This window comes from Carcharodon carcharias (genome assembly GCF_017639515.1).
Source record: "Carcharodon carcharias isolate sCarCar2 chromosome 35 unlocalized genomic scaffold, sCarCar2.pri SUPER_35_unloc_1, whole genome shotgun sequence".
Classification (NCBI taxonomy): domain Eukaryota; kingdom Metazoa; phylum Chordata; class Chondrichthyes; order Lamniformes; family Lamnidae; genus Carcharodon; species Carcharodon carcharias.
In genome coordinates, this window is record NW_024470701.1 from 355,165 (window position 1) to 381,140 (window position 25,976).

The 25,976-nt window shown below is 58.1% G+C and overlaps 1 protein-coding gene across 2 annotated transcripts in view; it reads right to left on the bottom strand.

The window, feature by feature from the left end:
• Positions 1-25,976, bottom strand: part of LOC121274182 (serine/threonine-protein kinase A-Raf-like) — a 263,820-nt gene that overhangs the window by 21,994 nt on the left and 215,850 nt on the right. For both annotated transcript variants that reach the window (XM_041181384.1, XM_041181383.1), the window contains exon 16: positions 20,484-20,618. In XM_041181384.1, coding sequence (XP_041037318.1) covers positions 20,484-20,618 — 135 coding nt within the window. The remainder of the gene's footprint in view (positions 1-20,483; positions 20,619-25,976) is intronic.

The window sequence follows — 25,976 nt, forward strand, 5'->3', positions numbered from 1 at the left end:
CTCTGTAACCTCCTCCAGTCCCTACACCCCTCCGTATGTCTGTAACCTCCTCCAGCCCCTACAACCCTCCCTATCTCTGTAACTTTCTCCAGCCCCTAAACACCTCCCTATCTCTGTAACCTCCTCCAGCCCCTACAACCCTCCCTATCTCTGAACCTCCTCCAGCCCCTACACCACTCCCTATCCCTGTAGCCTCCTCCAGCCTCTACACCCCTCCCTATCTCTGTAACCTCCTCCAGCCTCTACAACTCTCCTTATCTCTGTAACCTCCTCCAGCCACTACACCCCTCCCTATCTCTGTAACCTCCTCCAGCCCCTACAACCCTCCGTCTCTGTAACCTCCTCCAGCCCCTACAACCCTCCCTATCTCTGTAACCTCCTCCACACCTACACCCCTCCCTATTTCTGTAACGGCCTGCAGCTCCCACATCCCTCCCTATCTCTGGAAGTTCATCCAATGCCTACAACCCTCACTATCTCTGTGACCTCCTCCAGTCCCTACAACCCTCCCTATCTCTGTAACCTCCTCCAGTCCCTACACCCCTCCCTATCCCTGTAACCTCCTCCAGTCCCTACAACCCTCCCTATCTCAGTAACCTCCTCCAGTCCCTACAACCCCTCCCTATCTCTGTAACCTCCTCCAGACCCTACATCCCTCCATATCTGTGTAACCTCCTCCAGCCCTCTACACCTCCCTATCTCTGTAACCTCCTCCAGCCCCTACACCCCTCCCAATCTCTGTAACCTCCTCCAGTCCCTACAACCCTCCCTATCTCTGTAACCTCCTCCAGTCCCTACACCCCTCCCTATCACTGTAACCTCCTCCAGTCCCTACACCCCTCCCTATCTCTGTAACATCCTCCAGCCCCTACAACCCTCCCTATCTGTGTAACCTCCTCAGCCCCTACAACCCTCCCTATCTCTGTAACCTCCTCCAGCCCCTACACCCCTCCCTATCTCTGTAACCTCCTCCAGCCCCAACAAACCTCCCTATCTCTGTAACCTCCTCCAGCCCCTACACCCCTCCCTATCTCTGTAACCTCCTCCAGCCCCTACACCCCTCCCTATCTCTGTAACCTCCTCCAGTCCCCACACCCCTCCCTATCTCTGTAACCTCCTGCAGCCCCTACACCCCTCCCTATCTCTGTAAACTCCTCCAGCCCCGACACCCCTCCCTATCTCTGTAACCTCCTCCAGCCCCTACAACCCTCCCTGTCTCTGTAACATCAGCCAGCCCCTACACCCCTCCCTATCTCTGTAATCTCCCCCAGTCCCTACACCCCTCCCTATCTCTGTAATCTCCTCCAGTCCCTACACCCCTCCCTCTCTGTAACCTCGTGCAGTCCCTGCAACCCACCCTATCTCTGTAACCTCCTCCAGTCCCTACAACCCTCCCTATCTCTGTAAACTCCTCCAGTCCATACGCCCTCCCTATCTCTGTAACCTACCCCAGCCCCTGCAACCCTCCCTTTCTGTCTGACCTCCTCCAGACCCTACACCCCTCCCTATCTCTGTAACCTCCTCCAATCCCTACAACCCTCCCTATCTCTGTAACCTCCTTCAGTCCCTACACCCCTCCCTATCTCTGTAACCTCCTCCAGTCGCTACTCCCCGACCTATCTCTGTGACCTCCTCCAGTCCCTACAACCCAACCTATCTCTGTAACCTCCTCCAGCCCCAAAAACCCTCCCTATCGCTGTAACCTTCTCCAGCCCCTGCACCCCTCCCTATCTCTGTAACCTCCTCCAGCCCCTACAACCCTCCCTATCGCTGTAACCTCCTCCAGCCCCTACACCCCTCACTATCTCTGTAACCTCCTCTAGCCCCTACAACCCTCCATATCTCTGTAACCTCCGCCAGCCCCTACACCCCTCCCTAACCCTGTAACCTCCTCCAGTCCCGACACCCCTCCCTATCTCTGTAACCTCCTCCAGCCCCAACAACCCTCCCTATCCCTGTATCCTCCTCCAACCCCTACAACCCTCCCTATCTCTGCACCCTCCTCCAGCCCCTACAACCCTCCCTGCCTCTGTAACCTCCTCCAGCCCCTACACACCTCCCTATCACTGTAACCTCCTCCAGCCCCTACAACCCTCCCTATCTCTGTAACCTCCTGCAGGCCCTACAACCCTCCCTGCCTCTGTAACCTCCCCCAGGCCCTACACTCCTCCCTATCTCTGTAACCTCCTCCAGTCCCTACTCCCCTCCCTATCTCTGTAACCTCCTGCAGTCCCGACACCCCTCCCTATCTCTGTAACATCCCCCAGCCCCTGCAACCCTCCCTATCTGTGTAACCTCCTCCAGTCCCTACACCCCTCCCTATCTCTGTAACCTCCTCCAGCCCCTACACCCCTCCCTATCTCTGTACCCTCCTCCAGCCCCTACAACCCTCCCTATCTCTATACCCTCCTCCAGCCCCTACAACCCTCCCTATCTCTGTAACCTCCTCCAGCACCTACACCCCTCCCTATCTCTGTAACCTCCTCCACACCTACACCCCTCCCTATGTCTGTAACCGCCTCAAGCTCCCACTTCCCTCCCTATCTCTGGAACCACCTCCAGTCCCTACAACCCACCCTATCTCTGTGACCTCCTCCAGTCCCTACAACACTCCCTATCTCTGTAACCTCCTCCAGTACCTACATCCCTCCCTATGCCTGTAACCTCGTCCATTCCCAACAACCCTCCCTGTCTCTGTAACCTCCTTCAGTCCCTACAACCCTCCCTATCTCTGTAACCTCCTCCAGCCCCGAAATCGCTTCCAATCTCTGTAACCTCCTCCAGCCTCTACACCCTTATCTCTGTAACCTCCTCCAGCCCCTACACCCCTCCCAATCTCTCTAACCTCCTCCAGTCCCTACAACCCTCCCTATCTGTGTAACCTCCTCCAGTCCCTACACCCCTCCCTATCTCTGTAACCTCCTCCAGCCCCTGCAACCATCCCTAACTGTGTAACCTCTTCCAGTCCCTACACCCCTCCCTATCTCTGTAACCTCCTCCAGCCCCTACACCCCTCCCTATCTCTGTAACCTCCTCCAGTCCCCTACAACCCTCCCTATCTCTGTAACCTCCTGCAGCCCCTACACCCCTCCCTATCTCTGTAACCTCCTCCAGCCCTACACCCCTCCCTATCTCTGTAACCTCCTCCAGCCCCTACAACCCTCCCTGTCTCTGTAACCTCCTCCAGCCCCTACACCCCTCCCTATCTCTGTAATCTCCTCCAGTCCCCTACAACCATTCCTATCTCTGTAACCTCCTACAGTCCCTACACCCCTCCCTATCTCTGTAACCTCGTGCAGTCCCTGCAACCCTCCCTATCTCTGTAACCTCCTCCAGTCCCTACAACCCTCCCTATCTCTGTAAACTCCTCCAGTCCCTACAGCCCTCCCTATCTCTGTAACCTCCCCCCAGCCCCTGCACCCCTCCCTTTCTCTGTACCTCTCCAGCCCCTACACCCTCCCTATCTCTGTACCCTCCTCCAAGCCCTACAACCCTCCCTATCTCTGTAACCTCCTCTAGCCCCTACACCCCTCCCTATCACTGTAACCTCCTCCAGTCGCTAACACCCCTCCCTATCTCTGTAACCTCCTGCAGCCCCTACACCCAACCTATCTCTGTAACCTCCTCCAGCCCCAAAACCCCTCCCTATCTCTGTAACCTCCTCCAGCCCCTACACCCCTCCCTATCTCTGTAACCTCCTCCAGCCCCTACACCCCTCCATATCTCTGTAAACTCCTCCAGCCCCTACACCCCTCCCTATCTCTGTAACCTCCTCTAGCACAACCCCTCCCTATATCTGTAACCTCCGCCAGCCCCTACACCCCACCCTAACCCTGTAACCTCCTCCAGTCCCCGACACCCCTCCCTATCTCTGTAACCTCCTCCAGCCCCAACAACCCTCCCTATCCCTGTACCCTCCTCCAACCCCTACAACCCTCCCTATCTCTGCACCCTCCTCCAGCCCCTACAACCCTCCCTGTCTCTGTAACCGCCCCCCAGCCCCTGCAACCCTCCCTTTCTGTCTGACCTCCTCCAGACCCTACACCCCTCCCTATCTCTGTAACCTCCTCCAATCCCTACAACCCTCCCTATCTCTGTAACCTCCTCCAGTCCCTACACCCCTCCCTACTCTGTAACCTCCTCCAGTCGCTACTCCCCGACCTATCTCTGTGACCTCCTCAGTCCCTACACCCAACCTATCTCTGTAACCTCCTCCAGCCCCTGCACCCCTCCCTATCTCTGTAACCTCCTCCAGCACCTACAACCCTCCCTATCGCTGTAACCTCCTCCAGCCCCTACACCCCTCACTATCTCTGTACCCTCCTCCAGCCCCTACAACCCTCCCTATCACTGTAACCTCCGCCAGCCCCTACACCCCTCCCTAACCCTGTAACCTCCTCCAGTCCGACACCCCTCCCTATCTCTGTAACCTCCTCCAGCCCCAACAACCCTCCCTATCACTGTACCCTCCTCCAACCCCTACAACCCTCCCTATCTCTGCACCCTCCTCCAGCCCCTACAAACCTCCCTGTCTCTGTAACCTCCTCCAGCCCCTACACCCCTCCCTATCACTGTAACCTCCTCCAGTCCCTACACACCTCCCTATCTCTGTAACCTCCTCCAGTCCCTACACCCCTCCGTATGTCTGTAACCTCCTCCAGCCCCTACAACCCTCCCTATCTCTGTAACTTTCTCCAGCCCCTAAACACCTCCCTATCTCTGTAACCTCCTCCAGCCCCTACAACCCTCCCTATCTCTGAACCTCCTCCAGCCCCTACACCCCTCCCTATCCCTGTAGCCTCCTCCAGCCTCTACACCCCTCCCTATCTCTGTAACCTCCTCCAGCCTCTACAACTCTCCTTATCTCTGTAACCTCCTCCAGCCCCTACACCCCTCCCTATCTCTGTAACCTCCTCCAGTCCCCACACCCCTCCCTATCTCTGTAACCTCCTGCAGCCCCTACACCCCTCCCTATCTCTGTAAACTCCTCCAGCCCCTACACCCCTCCCTATCACTGTAACCTCCTCCATCCTCTACCCTCTTCCCTGTCTCTGTAACCTCCTCCAGCCCCTACAACCCTCCCTGTCTCTGTAACATCAGCCAGCCCCTACACCCCTCCCTATCTCTGTAATCTCCTCCAGTCCCTACACCCCTCCCTATCTCTGTAATCTCCTCCAGTCCCTACACCCCTCCCTCTCTGTAACCTCGTGCAGTCCCTGCAACCCACCCTATCTCTGTAACCTCCTCCAGTCCCTACAACCCTCCCTATCTCTGTAAACTCCTCCAGTCCATACGCCCTCCCTATCTCTGTAACCTCCCCCCAGCCCCTGCAACCCTCCCTTTCTGTCTAACCTCCTCCAGCCCCTACACCCCTCCCTATCTCTGTAACCTCCTCCAATCCCTACACCCCTCCCTATCTCTGTAACCTCCTCCAATCCCTACACCCCTCCCTATCTCTGTAACCTCCTCCAGCCGCTACACACCTCCCTATCTCTGTAACCTCCTCCAGCCCCTACACCCCTCCCTATCTCTGTAACCTCCTCCAGTCCCCACACCCCTCCCTATCTCTGTAACCTCCTGCAGCCCCTACACCCCTCCCTATCTCTGTAAACTCCTCTAGCCCCTACACCCCTCCCTATCACTGTAACCTCCTCCATCCTCTACCCTCTTCCCTGTCTCTGTAACCTCCTCCAGCCCCTACAACCCTCCCTGTCTCTGTAACATCAGCCAGCCCCTACACCCCTCCCTATCTCTGTAATCTCCTCCAGTCCCTACACCCCTCCCTATCTCTGTAATCTCCTCCAGTCCCTACACCCCTCCCTCTCTGTAACCTCGTGCAGTCCCTGCAACCCACCCTATCTCTGTAACCTCCTCCAGTCCCTACAACCCTCCCTATCTCTGTAAACTCCTCCAGTCCATACGCCCTCCCTATCTCTGTAACCTCCCCCCAGCCCCTGCAACCCTCCCTTTCTGTCTGACCTCCTCCAGTCCCTACGCCCTCCCTATCTCTGTAACCTACCCCAGCCCCTGCAACCCTCCCTTTCTGTCTGACCTCCTCCAGACCCTACACCCCTCCCTATCTCTGTAACCTCCTCCAATCCCTACAACCCTCCCTATCTCTGTAACCTCTCCAGTCCCTACACCCCTCCCTGTCTCTGTAACCTCCTCCAGTCGCTAATCCCCGACCTATCTCTGTGACCTCCTCCAGTCCCTACAACCCAACCTATCTCTGTAACCTCCTCCAGCCCCTACACCCCTCACTATCTCTGTAACCTCCTCCAGCCCCTACAACCCTCCCTATCACTGTAACCTCCGCCAGCCCCTACACCCCTCCCTAACCCTGTAACCTCCTCCAGTCCCGACACCCCTCCCTATCTCTGTAACCTCCTCCAGCCCCAACAACCCTCCCTATCACTGTACCCTCCTCCAACCCCTACAACCCTCCCTATCTCTGCACCCTCCTCCAGCCCCTACAAACCTCCCTGTCTCTGTAACCTCCTCCAGCCCCTACACCCCTCCCTATCACTGTAACCTCCTCCAGTCCCTACACACCTCCCTATCTCTGTAACCTCCTCCAGTCCCTACACCCCTCCGTATGTCTGTAACCTCCTCCAGCCCCTACAACCCTCCCTATCTCTGTAACTTTCTCCAGCCCCTAAACACCTCCCTATCTCTGTAACCTCCTCCAGCCCTACAACCCTCCCTATCTCTGAACCTCCTCCAGCCCCTACACCCCTCCCTATCCCTGTAGCCTCCTCCAGCCTCTACACCCCTCCCTATCTCTGTAACCTCCTCCAGCCTCTACAACTCTCCTTATCTCTGTAACCTCCTCCAGCCCCTACACCCCTCCCTATCTCTGTAACCTCCTCCAGTCCCCACACCCCTCCCTATCTCTGTAACCTCCTGCAGCCCCTACACCCCTCCCTATCTCTGTAAACTCCTCCAGCCCCTACACCCCTCCCTATCACTGTAACCTCCTCCATCCTCTACCCTCTTCCCTGTCTCTGTAACCTCCTCCAGCCCCTACAACCCTCCCTGTCTCTGTAACATCAGCCAGCCCCTACACCCCTCCCTATCTCTGTAATCTCCTCTAGTCCCTACACCCCTCCCTATCTCTGTAATCTCCTCCAGTCCCTACACCCCTCCCTCTCTGTAACCTCGTGCAGTCCCTGCAACCCACCCTATCTCTGTAACCTCCTCCAGTCCCTACAACCCTCCCTATCTCTGTAAACTCCTCCAGTCCATACGCCCTCCCTATCTCTGTAACCTCCCCCCAGCCCCTGCAACCCTCCCTTTCTGTCTGACCTCCTCCAGACCCTACACCCCTCCCTATCTCTGTAACCTCCTCCAATCCCTACAACCCTCCCTATCTCTGTAACCTCCTCCAGTCCCTACACCCCTCCCTATCTCTGTAACCTCCTCCAGTCGCTACTCCCCGACCTATCTCTGTGACCTCCTCCAGTCCCTACAACCCAACCTATCTCTGTAACCTCCTCCAGCCCCTGCACCCCTCCCTATCTCTGTAACCTCCGCCAGCACCTACAACCCTCCCTATCGCTGTAACCTCCTCCAGCCCCTACACCCCTCACTATCTCTGTAACCTCCTCCAGCCCCTACAACCCTCCCTATCACTGTAACCTCCGCCAGCCCCTACACCCCTCCCTAACCCTGTAACCTCCTCCAGTCCCGACACCCCTCCCTATCTCTGTAACCTCCTCCAGCCCCAACAACCCTCCCTATCACTGTACCCTCCTCCAACCCCTACAACACTCCCTATCTCTGCACCCTCCTCCAGCCCCTACAAACCTCCCTGTCTGTAACCTCCTCCAGCCCCTACACCCCTCCCTATCACTGTAACCTCCTCCAGTCCCTACACCCCTCCCTATCTCTGTAACCTCCTCCAGTCCCTACACCCCTCCGTATGTCTGTAACCTCCTCCAGCCCCTACAACCCTCCCTATCTCTGTAACTTTCTCCAGCCCCTAAACACCTCCCTATCTCTGTAACCTCCTCCAGCCCCTACAACCCTCCCTATCTCTGAACCTCCTCCAGCCCCTACACCCCTCCCTATCCCTGTAGCCTCCTCCAGCCTCTACACCCCTCCCTATCTCTGTAACCTCCTCCAGCCTCTACAACTCTCCTTATCTCTGTAACCTCCTCCAGCCACTACACCCCTCCCTATCTCTGTAACCTCCTCCAGCCCCTACAACCCTCCGTCTCTGTAACCTCCTCCAGCCCCTACTACCCTCCCTATCTCTGTAACCTCCTCCACACCTACACCCCTCCCTATTTCTGTAACGGCCTGCAGCTCCCACATCCCTCCCTATCTCTGGAAGTTCATCCAATGCCTACAACCCTCACTATCTCTGTGACCTCCTCCAGTCCCTACAACACTCCCTATCTCTGTAACCTCCTCCAGTACCTACATCCCTCCCTATCCCTGTAACCTCATTCAGTCCCTACAACCCTCCCCGTCTCTGTAACCTACTCCAGTCCCTACAACCCTCCCTATCTCTGTAACCTCCTCCAGACCCTACATCCCTTCCAATCTCTGTAACCTCCTCCAGCCTCTACACCCCTATCTCTGTAACCTCCTCCAGCCCCTACACCCCTCCCAATCTCTGTAACCTCCTACAGTCCCTACAACCCTCCCTATCTCTGTAACCTCCTCAAGTCCCTACAACCCTCCCTATCACTGTAAACTCCTCCAGTCCCTACACCCCTCCCTATCTCTGTAACCTTCTCCAGTCCCTACAACCCTCCCTATCTGTGTAACCTCCTCCAGCCCCTGCAATCCTCCCTAACTGTGTAACCTCCTCCAGCCCCTACACCCCTCCCTATCTCTGTAACCTCCTCCAGCCCCAACAACCCTCCCTACCTCTGTACCCTCCTCCAGCACCTACAAACCTCCCTATCTCTGTAACCTCCTCCAGCCCCGACACCCCTCCCTATCTCTGTAACCTCCTCCAGCCCCTACACCCCTCCCTATCTCTGTAACCTCCTCCAGTCCCCACACCCCTCCCTATCTCTGTAACCTCCTGCAGCCCCTACACCCCTCCCTATCTCTGTAAACTCCTCCAGCCCCGACACCCCTCCCTATCTCTGTAACCTCCTCCAGCCCCTACAACCCTCCCTGTCTCTGTTACATCAGCCAGCCCCTACACCCCTCCCTATCTCTGTAATCTCCCCCAGTCCCTACACCCCTCCCTATCTCTGTAATCTCCTCCAGTCCCTACACCCCTCCCTCTCTGTAACCTCGTGCAGTCCCTGCAACCCACCCTATCTCTGTAACCTCCTCCAGTCCCTACAACCCTCCCTATCTCTGTAAACTCCTCCAGTCCATACGCCCTCCCTATCTCTGTAACCTCCCCCCAGCCCCTGCAACCCTCCCTTTCTGTCTGACCTCCTCCAGACCCTACACCCCTCCCTATCTCTGTAACCTCCTCCAATCCCTACAACCCTCCCTATCTCTGTAACCTCCTCCAGTCCCTACACCCCTCCCTATCTCTGTAACCTCCTCCAGTCGCTACTCCCCGACCTATCTCTGTGACCTCCTCCAGTCCCTACAACCCAACCTATCTCTGTAACCTCCTCCAGCCCCAAAAACCCTCCCTATCGCTGTAACCTTCTCCAGCCCCTGCACCCCTCCCTATCTCTGTAACCTCCTCCAGCCCCTACAACCCTCCCTATCGCTGTAACCTCCTCCAGCCCCTACACCCCTCCCTAACCCTGTAACCTCCTCCAGTCCCGACACCCCTCCCTATCTCTGTAACCTCCTCCAGCCCCAACAACCCTCCCTATCCCTGTACCCTCCTCCAACCCCTACAACCCTCCCTATCTCTGCACCCTCCTCCAGCCCCTACAACCCTCCCTGCCTCTGTAACCTCCTCCAGCCCCTACACCCCTCCCTATCACTGTAACCTCCTCCAGCCCCTACAACCCTCCCTATCTCTGTAACCTCCTGCAGGCCCTACAACCCTCCCTGCCTCTGTAACCTCCCCCAGGCCCTACACTCCTCCCTATCTCTGTAACCTCGTCCATTCCCAACAACCCTCCCTGTCTCTGTAACCTCCTTCAGTCCCTACAACCCTCCCTATCTCTGTAACCACCTCCAGCCCCGAAATCGCTTCCAATCTCTGTAACCTCCTCCAGCCTCTACACCCTTATCTCTGTAACCTCCTCCAGCCCCTACACCCCTCCCAATCTCTCTAACCTCCTCCAGTCCCTACAACCCTCCCTATCTGTGTAACCTCCTCCAGTCCCTACACCCCTCCCTATCTCTGTAACCTCCTCCAGCCCCTGCAACCATCCCTAACTGTGTAACCTCTTCCAGTCCCTACACCCCTCCCTATCTCTGTAACCTCCTCCAGCCCCTACACCCCTCCCTACCTCTGTACCCACCTCCAGCCACTACAAACCTCCCTATCTCTGTAACCTGCTCCAGCCCCGACACCCCTCCCTATCTCTGTAACCTACTCCAGCCCCTACACCACTCCCTATCACTGTAACCTCCTCCAGCCTCTACCCTCCTCCCTGTCTCTGTAACCTCCTCCAGGACCTACAACCCTCCCTATCTCTGTAACCTCCTCCAGCCGCTACAACCCTCCCTGTCTCTGTAACCTCCGCCAGCCCCTACACCCCTCCCTATCTCTGTAAACTCCGCCAGTCCCAACACCCCTCCGTATCTCTGTAACCTCCATCAGTCCCTACAACCCTCCCTATCTGTGTAACCTCCTCCAGTCCCTACACTCCTCCCTATCTCTGTAACCTCCTCCAGCCCCGCAAACCCTCCCTATCTGTGTAACCTCCACCAGTCCATACACACCGCCCTATCTCTGTAACCTCCTCCAGACCCTAGACCACTCCCTATCTCTGTAACCTCCTCCAGTCCCTACATCCCTCCGTATCTCTGTAACCTCCTCCAGCCCCAACAACCCTCCGTATCTCTGTAACCTCCTCCAGCCCCAACACCCCTCCCTATCGCTGTAACCTCCTCCAGCCCCAACACCCCTCCCTATCTCTGTAACATTCTCCAGCCCCCACAACCCTCCCTATCTCTGTACCCTCCTCCAGCCCCTACAACCCTCCCTATCTCTGTACCCTCCTCCTGCCCCTACACCCCTCCCTATCACTGTAACCTCCTCCAAACTCTACCCTCCTCCCTGCCTCTGTAACCTCCTCCAGCCCCTACAACCCTCCCTATCTCTCTAACAGCCCCCAGCACCTGCAACCCTACCTATCTGTGTAACCTCCTCCAGTCCCTACACCCCTCCCTATCTCTGTAACCTCCTCCAGCCCCTACAACCCTCCCTATCTCTATAAACTCCTCCACACCTAAACCCCTCCCTATCTCTGTAACCTCCTCCAGCCATGCCTTCCCTCCCTATCTCTGGAACCTCCCTCCAGTCCCTACAACCCTACCTATCTCTGTGACCTCCTCCAGTCCCTACAACCCTCCCTATCTCTGTAACCTTCTCCAGTACCTACACCCCTCCCTATCCCTGTAACCTCCTCCAGTCCCTACAACCCTCCCTATCTCTGTAACCACCTCCAGTCCCTACAACCCTCCCTATCACTGTAACCTCCTCCATGCCCTACATCCCTTCCTATCTCTGTAACCTCCTCCAGCCTCGACACCCCTATCTCTGTAACCTCCTCCAGCCTCTACACCCATCCCTATCTCTGTAACCTCCTCCAGCCCCTACACCCCTTCAATCTCTGTAACCTCCTCCAGTCCCTATAACCCTCCCTATCTCTGTAACTTCCTCCAGTCTCTACAACCCTACCTATCTCTGTAACCTCCTCCAGTCCCTAAAACCCTCCCTATCTCTGTAATCTCCTCCAGCCCCTACACCCCTCCCTATCCCTGTTACCTCCTCCAGCCTCTAAACCCATCCCTAACTCTGTACCCTCCTCCAGCCCCTACACCACTCCCTATCTCTGTAACCTCCTCCAGTCCCTACAACCCTCCCTATCGCTGTAACCTCCTCAAGCCCCTACAACCCTCCCTATCTCTGGAACATCCTCCAGTCCCTACAACCCTCCCTATCACTGTAACCTCCTCCATCCCCTACATCCCTTCCTATCTCTGTAACCTCCTCCAGCCTCGACACCCCTATTTCTGTAACCTCCTCCAGCCTCTACACCCATCCCTATCTCTGTAACCTCCTCCAGCCCCTACACCCCTCCCAATCTCTGTAACCTCCTCCAGTCCCTGTAACCCTCCCTATCTCTGTAACTTCCTCCAGTCCCTACAACCATCCCTATCTCTGTAACCTCCTCCAGCCCCTACACCCCTCCCTAGCTCTGTAACCCCCTCCAGCCTCTACACCCCTCCCTATCTCTGTAACCTCCTCCAGTCCCTACAACCCTCCCTTTCTCTGTAACCTCCTCCAGTCCCTACAACCCTCCCTATCTCTGTAACCTCCTCCAGTCCCTACACCCCTCCCTATCTCTGTAAACTCCTCCAGTCCCCACAATGGTCCCTATCTGTGTACCCTCCTCCAGCCCCTACAACCCTCCCTATCTCTGTACCCTCCTCCAGCCCCCACAACCCTCCCTATCTCTGTAAACTCCTCCAGCCCCTACACCCCTCCCTATCTCTGTAACCGCCCCCAGCCCCTGCAACCCTCCCTATCTGTGTAACCTCCTCCAGTCCCTACACCCCTCCCTATCTCTGTAACCTCCTCCAGCACCTACACCCCTCCCTATCTCTGTAACCTCCTCCAGCCCCTACACCCCTCGCTATCTCTGTAACCTCCTCCGGCCCCCACAAGCCTACCTATCTCTGTACCCTCCTCCAGCCCCTACAACCCTGCCTATCTCTGTACCCTCCTCTAGCCCCTACAATCCTCCCTATCTCTGTAACCTCCTCTAGCCCCTACAACCCTCCCTATCTCTGTAACCTCCTCTAGCCCCTACAACCCTCCCTATCTCTATACCCTCCTCCAGCCCCTACAACCGTCCCTATCTCTTTAACCTCCTCCAGCCCCTACACCCCTCCTTATCCCTGTAACCTCCTCGAGCCTCTACACCCCTCCCTATCTCTGTGACCTCCGCCAGCCCCTACAACCCTCCTTATCTCTGTAACCTCCTCCAGCCACTACACCCCTCCCTATCTCTGTAACCTCCTCCAGTCCCTACACCCCTCCCTATCCCTGTAACCTCCTCCAGTCTGTACACCCCTCCCTATTTCTGTATCCACCTCCAGCACCTACACCCCTCCATATCTCTGTAACCTCCTCCAGCCCCTACAACCGTCCCTATCTCTGTAACCTCCACCAGCCCCTACACCCCTCCCTATCTCTGTAACCTCCCCCAGCCCCTACACCCATCCCTATCTCTGTAACCTCCTCCAGTCCCTACACCCCTCCCTATCTCTAACCTCCTCCAGTCCCTACAACCCTCCCTATCTGTGTAACCTCCTCCAGTCCCTACACCCCTCCCTATCCCTGTAACCTCCTCCAGCCTCTACACCCCTCCCTATCTATGTAACCTCCTCCAGCCTCTACAACCCTCCTTATCTCTGTAACCTCCTCCAGCCACTACACTCCTCCCTATCTCTGTAACCTCCTCCAGCCCCTACAACCCTCCGTCTCGGTAACCTCCCCCGGCCCGTACACGCCTCCCTTTCTCTATAATCTCCTCCAGTCCCTACACCCCTCCCTATCTCTGTAACCTCCTCCAGTCCCTACAACCCTCCCTATCTCTGTAACCTCCGCCAGTCCCTACACCCCTCCCTATCTCTGTAAACTCCTCCAGCCCCTACACCCCTCCCTATCTGTGAAACCTCCTCCAGCCCCTACACCCCTCCCTATCTCTGTAAACTCCTCCAGCCCCCACAATGGTCCCTATCTCTGTACCCTCCTCCAGCCCCTACAACCCTCCCTATCTCTGTACCCTCCTCCAGCCCCCACAACCCTCCCTATCTCTGTAAACTCCTCCAGCCCCTACACCCCTCCCTATCTCTGTAACCGCCCCCAGCCCCTGCAACCCTCCCTATCTGTGTAACCTCCTCCAGTCCCTACACCCCTCCCTATCTCTGTAACCTCCTCCAGCACCTACACCCCTCCCTATCTCTGTAACCTCCTCCAGCACCTACACCCCTCGCTATCTCTGTAACCTCCTCCAGCCCCCACAAGCCTACCTATCTCTGTACCCTCCTCCAGCCCCTACAACCCTGCCTATCTCTGTACCCTCCTCCAGCCCCTACAATCCTCCCTATCTCTGTAACCTCCTCTAGCCCCTACAACCCTCCATATCTCTGTAACCTCCTCTAGCCCCTACAACCCTCCCTATCTCTGTACCCTCCTCCAGCCACTACAACCCTCCCTATCTCTGTAACCTCCTCCAGTCCCTACACCCCTCCCTATCTCTGTAACCTCCTCCAGTCCCTGCACCCCTCCCTATCTCTGTAACCTCCTCCAGCCTCTACAACCCTCCCTATCTCTGTAACCTCCTCCAGTCCCTACACCCCTCCCAATCTCTGTAAACTCCTCCAGCACCTACAACACTCCCTATCTCTGTAACCTCCTCCAGCCCCTACAACCGTCCCTATCTCTTTAACCTCCTCCAGCCCCTACACCCCTCCTTATCCCTGTAACCTCCTCGAGCCTCTACACCCCTCCCTATCTCTGTGACCTCCGCCAGCCCCTACAACCCTCCTTACCTCTGTAACCTCCTCCAGCCACGACACCCCTCCCTGTCTCTGTAACCTCCTCCAGTCCCTACACCCCTCCCTATCCCTGTAACCTCCTCCAGTCTGTACACCCCTCCCTATCTCTGTATCCTCCTCCAGCACCTACACCCCTCCATATCTCTGTAACCTCCTCCAGCCCCTACAACCGTCCCTATCTCTGTAACCTCCTCCAGCCCCTACAACTGTCCCTATCTCTGTAACCTCCTCCAGCCCCTACACCCCTCCCTATCACTGTAACCTCCTCCAGCCTCTACACTCCTCCCTATCTCTGTAACCTCCTCCAGCCCCTACAACCCTCCCTGTCTCTGTAACCTCCCCCAGCCCCTACACCCATCCCTATCTCTGTAACCTCCTCCAGTCCCTACACCCCTCCCTATCTCTAACCTCCTCCAGTCCCTACAACCCTCCCTATCTGTGTAACCTCCTCCAGTCCATACAACCCTCCCTATCTCTGTAACCTCCCCCAGCCCCTGCAACCCTCCCTATCTCTGTACCCTCCTCCAGCCCCTACAACCCTCCCTATCTCTGTAACCTCCTCCAGCCCCTACAACCCTCCCTATCTCTGTAACCTCCTCCAGCCCCTACACCCCTCCCTATCTCTGTAACCTCCCCCAGCCCCTGCAACCCTCCCTATCTGTGTAACCTCCTCCAGTCCCTACACCCCCTATCTCTGTAACCTCCTCCAGACTCTACACCCGTCGCTATCTCTGTAACCTCCTCCAGCCCCCACAACCCTCCCTATCTCTGTACCCTCCTCCAGCCCCTACAACCCTGCCTATCTCTGTACCCTCCTCCAGCCCCTACAACCCTCCATATCTCTGTAACCTCCTCCAGCCCCTACAACCCTCCCTATCTCTGTACCCTCCTCCAGCCCCTACAACCCTCCCTATCTCTGTAACCTCCTCCATCCCCTACAACCCTCCCTATCTCTGTAACCTCCGCCAGCCCCTACACCTCTTCCTATCTCTGTAACCTCCTCCAGCCCCCACAGCCCTCCCTATCTCTGTACCCTCCTCCAGCCCCTACAACCCTCCCTATCTCTGTACCCTCATCCAGCCCCTACAACCCTCCCTATCTCTGCAACCTCCTCCAGACCCTACAACCCTCTCGATCTCTGTAACTCCCACAACCCTCTGAGATCTCTGTGCTCCACCAATTCCGGCCTCTTGCTCTTCCCCCCCAACGATTCCCATCACTCCACCACTGGCGGCCCCCTACGATCTGGAGTTCCCTCCCTAAACCTCTCTTCCCCTCACTCCCTCCGCCTCGCTCACTGTCTCTCCCTCTCTCCCTCCTTTACGACGCTCCTTAAAACTGACCTCTCTGACCGAGCTTTCGGTCACCTGTCCCCGATATCTCCGTGCGAGGCTGGTGGGGGTGGGGGGGGGTCATACTCTGTTTTATAACGCTTCCTTGAAGCGCCTCGGGGATGTTCGATCCCGTTAAAGAAGCTATATAAATAAAAGCCGTCGTGCTTTTGAAGCAGGAGTTTCGAGGATGCAGGGTAATTTTTCTTTATTCTTTTCATGGTACGTGAGCATCGATGGCCAGCATTTATTGCCCATCCATCCCTAACTGGCCCTTGAACTGAGCGTCTCTGAGTGCCCATTTCAATGGGCCGTTAAGAGTCAAGCACACGGAGGCCAGACTGGGTAACAGCAGATTTCCTTCCCGAGGGGGCATTAGTGAACCAGATGGGCTTTTACGACAATTAACGATGGTCATCATGGTCACCATCACTGAGTCCAGCCTTTAATTCCAGATTTATTAATTGAATTTAAACCCCACCAGCAGCCGTGGTGCGCTTTGAACCCGTGCCCTCACAGCATGAGCTTGGGCCTCTGGATGATTAGTCCAGTGACCTTACCACTACACTACCACCTCCCCCACTGGACACGGCGCTCGTGATAGGCACCCGTCCCCAATGTAAACCTGCAATCTGCCCTTATTTTGATACTGATGCTCTTATTTAATGTTGCTTATGATTAAACAGCAAAGGTCATTGTAACGTGGCAAGCAGGGAAACTGGATTGGCTGGGGGCAGAGGCTCTTTTTTTTACCTCCTGCACAGCCTGAGGAGCTGGGAATTGCTGCAGTGCCCCCACAGTTGGGAGGGTGGCATGACAGCGTGACGTGTCGACATGTTTACATAGGCAGTGGGCATTATAAATGTGGCCACAGGGCTTTATAATGCTGGTGCCAACAGACATAAAATATTAAATATCTAAACTTGAAGGTGTCCAAACCTCAGGGCGCTGCTGCTAGCCGAAGCTAACCTGTGTCAGGTGACTGGCTGAAACTGATGCCCATCAGGTGGTAGCTGGGCATCATGAGTCTGGTCGGCTCCTCACCCAACATCAACCCGCCTACCCATTACAGGGAATCCACAGCCCTGAAGTAGGCCATTCTGCCCAGCGACACTCTACCGGAATTTATGATTTGTGCTCCAGACTGCTGAGGGAGATAAGGGTGGAGATCACAGGGGCTCTGACCCAAATTTTTAATTCCTCTCTGGCCACAGGGGAGATGCCAGAGGACTGGAGAACAGCTAATGTGGTTCCGCTTTTTGGGAAGGGTTGTAGAGATAAGCCAGGGAACTACAGGCCAGTGAATCTCACATCAGTGGTTGAGAAACGATTGGAGAAATTTCTGAAGGAGAGTATCTATCTCCACTTGGAGAGGCAAGGTTTAATCGGGGATAGTCAGCATGGCTTTGTCAGAGGGAGGTCATGCCTAACAAACTTGATTGAATTATTTGAGGAGGTGACCAGGTGTGTAGATGAGGGTAGTGCAGGTGATGTCGTTTATATGAATTTCAGCAAAGCCTTTGACAAGGTCCCACATGGGAGGCTTATAAAGAAGGCAAATGCACATGGGATACAGGGTAATTTGATAAGGTGGATTCAAAATTGGCTTAATTGTAGGAGACAGAGGGTGATGACAGAAGGATGCTTTAGTGACTGGAAGCCAGTGTCCAGTGGTGTACCACAGGGATCTGTGCTCCGTCCTATAGTATTTGTCATTTATATAAATGACATAGATGACTATGTGGGGGGTAGGATTAGTAAGTTTGCGGATGACACAAAGATTGGCTGGGTGGTTAACAGTGAGGTTGAGTGTCTTGGGCTACAGGAAGATATAGATGGGATGATCAAATGGGCAGATCAGTGGTAGATGGAATTTAACCCTGAAAAGTGAGGTGATACACTTTGGAAGGAGTAATTTGACAAGGAAGTATTCAAAGAACGGCATGGCACTCAGAAGTTCTGAGGAACAAAGGGACCTTGGTGTGTGTGTCCATAGATCTCTGAAGGCAGAGGGGCATGTTAGTGGGGTGGTGAAAAAGGCATATGGGACACTTGCCTTTATCAATCGAGGTATAGATTACAAAAGTAGGGAGGTCATGTTGGAGTTGTATAGAACCTTGGTGAGTCCACAGCTGGAGTACTGTGTGCAGTTCTGGTCACCACATTATAGGAAGGATGTGATTGCACTGGAGGGGGTGCAGAGGAGATTCACCAGGATGTTGCCTGGGATGAAACATTTAAGTTATGAAGAGGTTGTATAGACTTGGGTTGTTTTCGTTGGAGCAGAGAAGACTAAGGGGTGACCTGATCGAGGTGTACAAGATTATGAGGGGCATGGACAGGGTGGATAGGGAGCAGTTGTTCCCCTTAGTTGAAGGGTCAGTCACAAGGGGACATAAGTTCAAGGTGAGGGGCAGGAGGTTTAGTTGGAGGGGATGTGAGGAAAAGCTTTTTTACCCAGAGGGTGGTGACGGTCTGGAATGCACGGCCTGGGAGGGTGGTGGAGGCGGGTTAGCCTCACATCCTTTTAAAAGTACCTGGATGAGCAATTGGCATCGTCATAACATTCAAGTCTATGGGCCAAGTGCTGGTAAATGGGATTCGGTAGGTGGGTCAGGTGTTTCTCACGGTGTCGGTGCAGACTCGATGGGCCGAAGGGCCTCTTCTGCACTGTGAGATTCTGTGATTTATGCTCCACACAGGCCTCCTCCCATCCTACTTCACCTCACTCCAACGGCATGACCTCAGCTGCTGGGGAGCCGACACTGAATACCCCAACTCCCGCCACCCCTCACCACCCCCCTCCCACCCCCACCCCTCGATGCCCCACTGTGCGCACCCCACTCTCGACAGCACCAGAAAACCTGAGGGGGGGACATGACTGGTGATTACCTGACAGACGTGATCAGTGGATTCGTTCAACTGTGGATTGACAGCCATTCAGCCCCATTCGACAAGATCGTGGCTGATCTGAATGTAGCCTCAACTCCACTTTCCTGCCCCTCACCCCCCATCACCCTCGACGATCAGAAATCTGTCTCACTCGGCCTTGAATATATTCCGTGACCCAGCCCCTGCTGCTCTCTGGGGGGTGGGGGGGAGAATTCGACAGACCGACCACCCTCTGAGAGAAGAAATTCCTCCTCATCTCCGTCTTCAATGGGAGACCCCTCATTCTGAAACTGTGCCCCCTCCCTCCCCCTCGTTCTAGATTCCCCCCCACGAGGGGGGTGAAACATCCCCTCAGCATCCACCCTGTCAAAGCCCCTCCCCTCAGAATCTGACATGTTTCAATAAGATCACCTCTCATTCTTCTAAACTCCAATGGGTAGAGGCCCCAACCTGCTCAACCTTTCCCCATCAGACAAACCCCCTTCGTCCCAGGAATCAGCCGAGTGAACCTTCTCTGAACAGCTTCCAATGCGAGTCTGTCCCTCCTTAAGTAAGGAGACCAGAACTGTCCACAGTGCCCCAGGAGCGGCCTCACCAACGCCCTGTCCAGTTGTAGCAAGACTTCCCCACTTTTATACTCCATCCCCCCATCGCAATAAAGGACAACTTTCCATTTGCCTCCCTAATCACTCACTGCACCTGCATACTAACTTCTTGTGATTCATGCACCAGGACACCCAGATCCCTCTGCGCCGCAGCGTTCTGCAGTCTCTCTCCATTTCAATAATATTCTGCTTCTCTATTCTTCCTGCCAAACCTCACATTTTTGTCACATCATTATCCCATCTGCCTAACTTTTGCCCACTCACAGCCTGGGAATGGGGTTACATTGAACTAACAGGAAAGCCCAGACACGTTTCACCCCCCGCTGTGCAGAACTGTCACCCAACCACCGCCCCACCCCCCCAAATCTCTTGGGGAGACTGCAGAACGCTGGTGCACAGAGGGATCTGGGTGTCCTGGTGCATGAATCACCAGAAGTTAGTACGCAGATGCAGCAAGTGATTGGGAAGGCAAATGGAAACTTGTCCTTTATTGAGAGGGGGATGGAGTATAAAAGTGGGGAAGTCTTGTTCCAACTGGACAGGGCATTGGTGAGGCCGCTCCTGGGTAACATCACTGAACGAGTCATCCAGAGGCCCCAGGCTAATGCCTCTGGGGACAAGGGTTCAAATCCCACCATGTGCAGTTGGTGGAATTTAAATTCAATGACTAAATCTGGAATTGAAGGCTAGTCTCAGCGATGTTGGACCGAGACGACCATCGTCGATTGTGGTAAACCGGCTCACTAAACTCCCTTTAGGGAGGGAAATCTGCCTTTCTTACCCGGTCTGGCCTACACGTGACTCCATGTCCACAGCCTTGCAGTTGATTCTTAACTGCCCCTCTGAAATGGCTGGACAAGGCGCTCGAGGGTAGCTAGGGACAGGCAAGAAATGCTGGCCTCGCCAGTGACCCCCACATCCCAACAAAATGATTTGAAGATGATTCTGGTCTCTCCCCGCTGGGGAGGGGGTGAACACTTACCTGGATAAACAGAGGCCGCTCATCTCGTTTCACTTTTGTACAGTCCACAATCAGCCGCTTCATAGCCTTCGGGCAGTTTCTGTAGACCTTGCTGAGGTCGGGGGTGAGGTATCCACGTCCCACCATGAAGATGATCTGGGACAGGGGCACAGAATCAATACCTGCTCACCTCTCATACCCTGCCACTGGCTTCCCGACAGCTTCCTCCTCTCCCCACAGTCACAGCCCAGGCACTCGGCACGTTTTTGGCTCTTGCCGCCCGATTTCTGATCCGCCAACCTCTCCCCTCCCCGGTTCCCCTTCTGTTACTGATCCCCTCCCCGATTTCTGGTCCGTCACCCATTCCCCACCCCGGCTCCTGTCCTGTCGCTAACTCCTTCCCCCACGCTCCCGCTCCATCACTTGACTCTTGCTCCATGGTTCCTGGTCCGTCACCGACTCTCCTTCCCCGATTCCGGCTCCGACACCTACTCGCCTCCCTGCGAATCCGGTTCAAGGCGGGGTTCCTCCTCAGCTCCAGCTCCATCGCCTAGTCTGATCATCCGGCACCAGGCCTTTCACTAGCTCTCCTCCCTACTCCCTGGGTTGCCATGGAAACTTTTCCCCAGGTTCCCGATCCATCGCTGGCTTCTCCCCACTGGTACGGTCTTGGCTCAGTGGGTCTTATGCCCGCCTCTGAGTCAGAGGGTGGTGATTTTGAGTCCTCACTCCTGGGTCACGAACCCGGTCATCCAGGCCACCCTCTCCAGCTCAGCTGGCAACAGCATCGGGAGCTGAGTCAGAAGGTTGAGGGTTCAATTCCAAATCCAGACACTTGAGCAGAAACACCGAGGCTAACACTCCCGTGCAGCACGGAGGGAGCGCCGCATTGTCGGAGGGTCAGCGCCAAGGGAGCGCCGCATTGTCGGAGGGTCAGCGCTGAGGGAGCGCCGCGCTGTCGGAGGGTCAGCGCTGAGGGAGCGCCGCGCTGTCGGAGGGTCAGCGCTGAGGGAGCGCCGCGCTGTTGGAGGGTCAGCGATGAGGGAGCGCCGCACTGTCGGAGGGTCAGTGCTGAGGGAGCGCCGCGCTGTTGGAGGGTCAGCAATGAGGGAGCGCCGCGCTGTCGGAGGGTCAGTACTGAGGGAGCGCCGCACTGTCAGAGGGTCAGCGCTGAGGGAGCGCCGCACTGTGGGAGGGTCAGTGCTGAGGGAGCGCCGCGCTGTCGGAGTGTCAGTGCTGAGGGAGCGCCGCGCTGTCGGAGTGTCAGTGCTGAGGGAGCGCCACACTGTCGGAGAGTCAGTGCTGAGGGAGAGCCGCACTGTCAGATGGTCAGTGCTGAGAGAGCGCCGCACTGTCGGGGGGTCGGCGCTGAGGTTGCGCCGCGCTGTCAGAGGGTCAGTGCTGAGGGAGCGCCGCACGGTCGGGGGGTCGGCGCTGAGGGAGCACGGCACCGTCGGGGGGTCGGCGCTGAGGGAGCGCCGCACTGTCGGAGGGTCGGCGCTGAGGGAGCGCCGCACTGTCGGAGGGTCAGCGCTGAGGGAGCGCCGCGCTGTCAGAGGGTCAGCGCTGAGGGAGCGCCGCACTGTCGGAGGGTCAGTGCTGAGGGAGCGCCGCGCTGTCGGAGTGTCAGTGCTGAGGGAGAACCGCACTGTCGGACGGTCAATATTGAGGGAGCACCGCGCTGTCGGAGGGTCAGTGCTGAGGGAGCGCAGCGCTGTCGGAGGGTCAGCGCTGAGGGAGCGACGCACTGTCGGAGGGTCAGCGCTGAGGGAGCGCCGCGCTGTCAGAGGGTCAGTGCTGAGGGAGCGCCGCACTGTCGGGGGGTCGGCGCTGAGGGAGCGCCGCGCTGTCAGAGGGTCAGTGCTGAGGGAGCGCCGCACTGTCGGGGGGTCGGCGCTGAGGGAGCACGGCACCGTCGGGGGGTCGGCGCTGAGGGAGCGCCGCGCTGTCGGAGGGACAGCGCTGAGGGAGCGCCACACTGTCGGAGAGTCAGTGCTGAGGGAGAGCCGCACTGTCAGATGGTCAGTGCTGAGAGAGCGCCGCACTGTCGGGGGGTCGGCGCTGAGGGAGCGCTGCGCTGTCAGAGGGTCAGTGCTGAGGGAGCGCCGCACTGTCGGGGGGTCGGCGCTGAGGGAGCACGGCACCGTCGGGGGGTCGGCGCTGAGGGAGCGCCGCGCTGTCGGAGGGTCAGAGCTGAGGGAGCGCCGCACTGTCGGAGGGTCAGCACTGAGGGAGCGCCGCACTGTCGGAGGGTCAGCGCTGAGGGAGCGCCGCGCTGTCAGAGGGTCAGCGCTGAGGGAGCGCCGCACTGTCGGAGGGTCAGTGCTGAGGGAGCACCGCGCTGTCGGAGTGTCAGTGCTGAGGGAGAACCGCACTGTCGGACGGTCAATATTGAGGGAGCACAGCGCTGTCGGAGGGTCAGTGCTGAGGGAGCGCAGCGCTGTCTGAGGGTCAGCGCTGAGGGAGCGCCGCACTGTCGGAGGGTCGGCGCTGAGGGAGCGCCGCGCTGTCAGAGGGTCAGCGCTGAGGGAGCGCCGCACTGTCGGAGGGTCAGTGCTGAGGGAGCACCGCGCTGTCGGAGTGTCAGTGCTGAGGGAGAACCGCACTGTCGGACGGTCAATATTGAGGGAGCACCGCGCTGTCGGAGGGTCAGTGCTGAGGGAGCGCAGCGCTGTCGGAGGGTCAGCGCTGAGGGAGCGCCGCACTGTCGGAGGGTCGGCGCTGAGGGAGCGCCGCGCTGTCAGAGGGTCAGCACTGAGGGAGCGCCGCACTGTCGGAGGGTCGGCGCTGAGGGAGCGCCGCACTGTCGGAGGGTAAATATTGAGGGAGCACCGCGTTGTCGGAGGGTCAGTGCTGAGGGAGCGCCGCACTGTCGGAGGGTCAGAGCTGAGGGAGCGCCGCACTGTCGGAGGGTCGGCGCTGAGGGAGCGCCGCACTGTCGGAGGGTCAGCGCTGAGGGAGCGCCGCACTGTCGGAGGGTCAGCGCTGAGGGAGCGCCGCACTGTCGGAGGGTCAGTGCTGAGGGAGCGCCGCGCTGTCGGAGTGTCAGTGCTGAGGGAGAACCGCACTGTCGGACGGTCAATATTGAGGGAGCTCCGCGCTGTCGGAGGGTCAGTGCTGAGGGAGCGCAGCGCTGTCGGAGGGTCAGCGCTGAGGGAGCGACGCACTGTCGGAAGGTCGGCGCTAAGGGAGCGCCGCGCTGTCAGAGGGTCAGTGCTGAGGGAGCGCCGCACTGTCGGAGGGTCAGTGCTGAGGGAGCGCCGCGCTGTCGGAGGGTCAGTGCTGAGGGAGCGCCGCACTGTCAGAGGGTCAGCGCTGAGGGAGCGCCGCATTGTGGGAGGGTCAGTGCTGAGGGAGCGCTGCGATGTCGGAGTGTCAGTGCTGAGGGAGCGCAGCACTGTCGGGGGGTCGGCGCTGAGGGAGCGCCGCGCTGTCAGAGGGTCAGTGCTGAGGGAGCGCCGCACTGTCGGGGGGTCGGCGCTGAGGGAGCACGGCACCGTCGGGGGGTCGGCGCTGAGGGAGCGCCGCGCTGTCGGAGGGTAAGCGCTGAGGGAGCGCCGCACTGTCGGAGGGTCAGCGCTGAGGGAGCGCCGCACTATCAGAGGGTCAGCGCTGAGGGAGCGCCGCACTGTCGGAGGGTCAGTGCTGAGGGAGCACCGCGCTGTCGGAGTGTCAGCGCTGAGGGAGCGCCGCGCTGTCATAGGGTCAGCGCTGAGGGAGCGCCGCGCTGTCGGAGGCTCAGCGCTGAGGGAGCGCCGCACTGTTGGAGGGTCAGCGCTGAGGGAGCGCCGCGCTGTCAGAGGGTCAGCGCTGAGGGAGCACCGTGCTGTCGGAGGGTCAGTGCTGAGGGAGAGCCGCACTGTCAGATGGTCAGTGCTGAGAGAGCGCTGCACTATCGGAGGGTCAATGCTGAGGGAGAGCCGCACTGTCTGAGGGTCAGTGCTGAGGGAGAACCGCACTGACGGAGGGTCAGCGCTGAGGGAGCACCGCGCTGTCGGAGGGTCAGCGCTGAGGGAGCGCCGTGCTGTCGGAGGGTCAGTACTGAGGGAGCACCACGCTGTCGGAGGGTCAGCGTTGAGGGAGCGCCGCACTGTCGGAGGGTCAATGCTGAGGGAGCGCCGCACTGTCGGAGGGTCAGTGCTGAGGGAGCGCCGCACTGTGGGAGGGTCAGTGCTGAGGGAGAACCGCACTGTCGGAGGGTCAATATTGAGGGAGCACCGCGCAGTCGGAGGGTCAGTGCTGAGGGAGCGCGGCGCTGTCGGAGGGTCAGCGCTCAGGGAGCGCCGCACTGTCGGAGGGTCGGCGCTGAGAGAGCACCGCACTGTCGGAGGGTCAGCGCTGAGGGAGCACCGCACTGTCGGAGGGTCGGCGCTGAGGGAGCGCCACACTGTCGGAGGGTCAGCGCTGAGGGAGCACCGCACTGTGGGAGGGTCGGTGCTGAGGGAGCACCACGCTGTCGGAGGGTCAGCGCTGAGGGAGCACCACGCTGTCGGAGGGTCAGCGCTGAGGGGGCGCCGCGCTGTCGGAGGGTCAGCGCTGAGAGAGCACCGCACTGTCGGAGGGTCAGCGCTGAGGAAGCGCCGCACTGTTGGAGGGTCAGCGCTGAGGGAGCGCCGCACTGTCAGAGGGTCAGCGCTGAGGGAGCGGCGCACTGTCGGAGGGTCTGTGCTGAGGGAGAACCGCACTGTCGGAGGGTCAGTACTGAGGGAGCACCGCGCTGTCAGAGGGTCGGTGCTGAGGGAGCGCCGCGCTGTCAGAGGGTCAGTTCTGAGGGAGCGCTGCACTGTCGGAAGGTCAGTGCTGAGGGAGAACCGCACTGTCGGAGGGTCAGTACTGAGGGAGCGCCGCGCTGTCAGAGTGTCAGTGCTGAGGGAGCGCCGCACTGTCGGAGGGTCAGTGCTGAGGGAGCGCCGCGCTGTCGGAGTGTCAGTGCTGAGGGAGAACCGCACTGTCGGAGGGTCAATATTGAGGGAGCACCGCGCTGTCGGAGGGTCAGTGCTGAGGGAGCGCCGCACTGTCGGGGGGTCGGCGCTGAGGGAGCACGGCAGCGTCGGAGGGTCGGCGCTGAGGGAGCGCCGCGCTGTCAGAGGGTCAGTGCTGAGGGAGCGCCGCACTGTCGGAGGGTCAGCGCTGAGGGAGCGCCGCTCTGTCGGAGGGTCAGCGCTGAGGGAGCGCCGCACTGTCGGAGGGTCAGAGCTGAGGGAGCGCCGCACTGTCGGAGGGTCGGCGCTGAGGGAGCGCCGCGCTGTCAGAGGGTCAGCGCTGAGGGAGCGCCGCACTGTCGGAGGGTCAGTGCTGAGGGAGCACCGCGCTGTCGGAGTGTCAGTGCTGAGGGAGAACCGCACTGTCGGACGGTCAATATTGAGGGAGCACCGCGCTGTCGGAGGGTCAGTGCTGAGGGAGCGCAGCGCTGTCTGAGGGTCAGCGCTGAGGGAGCGCCGCACTGTCGGAGGGTCGGCGCTGAGGGAGCGCCGCGCTGTCAGAGGGTCAGCGCTGAGGGAGCGCCGCACTGTC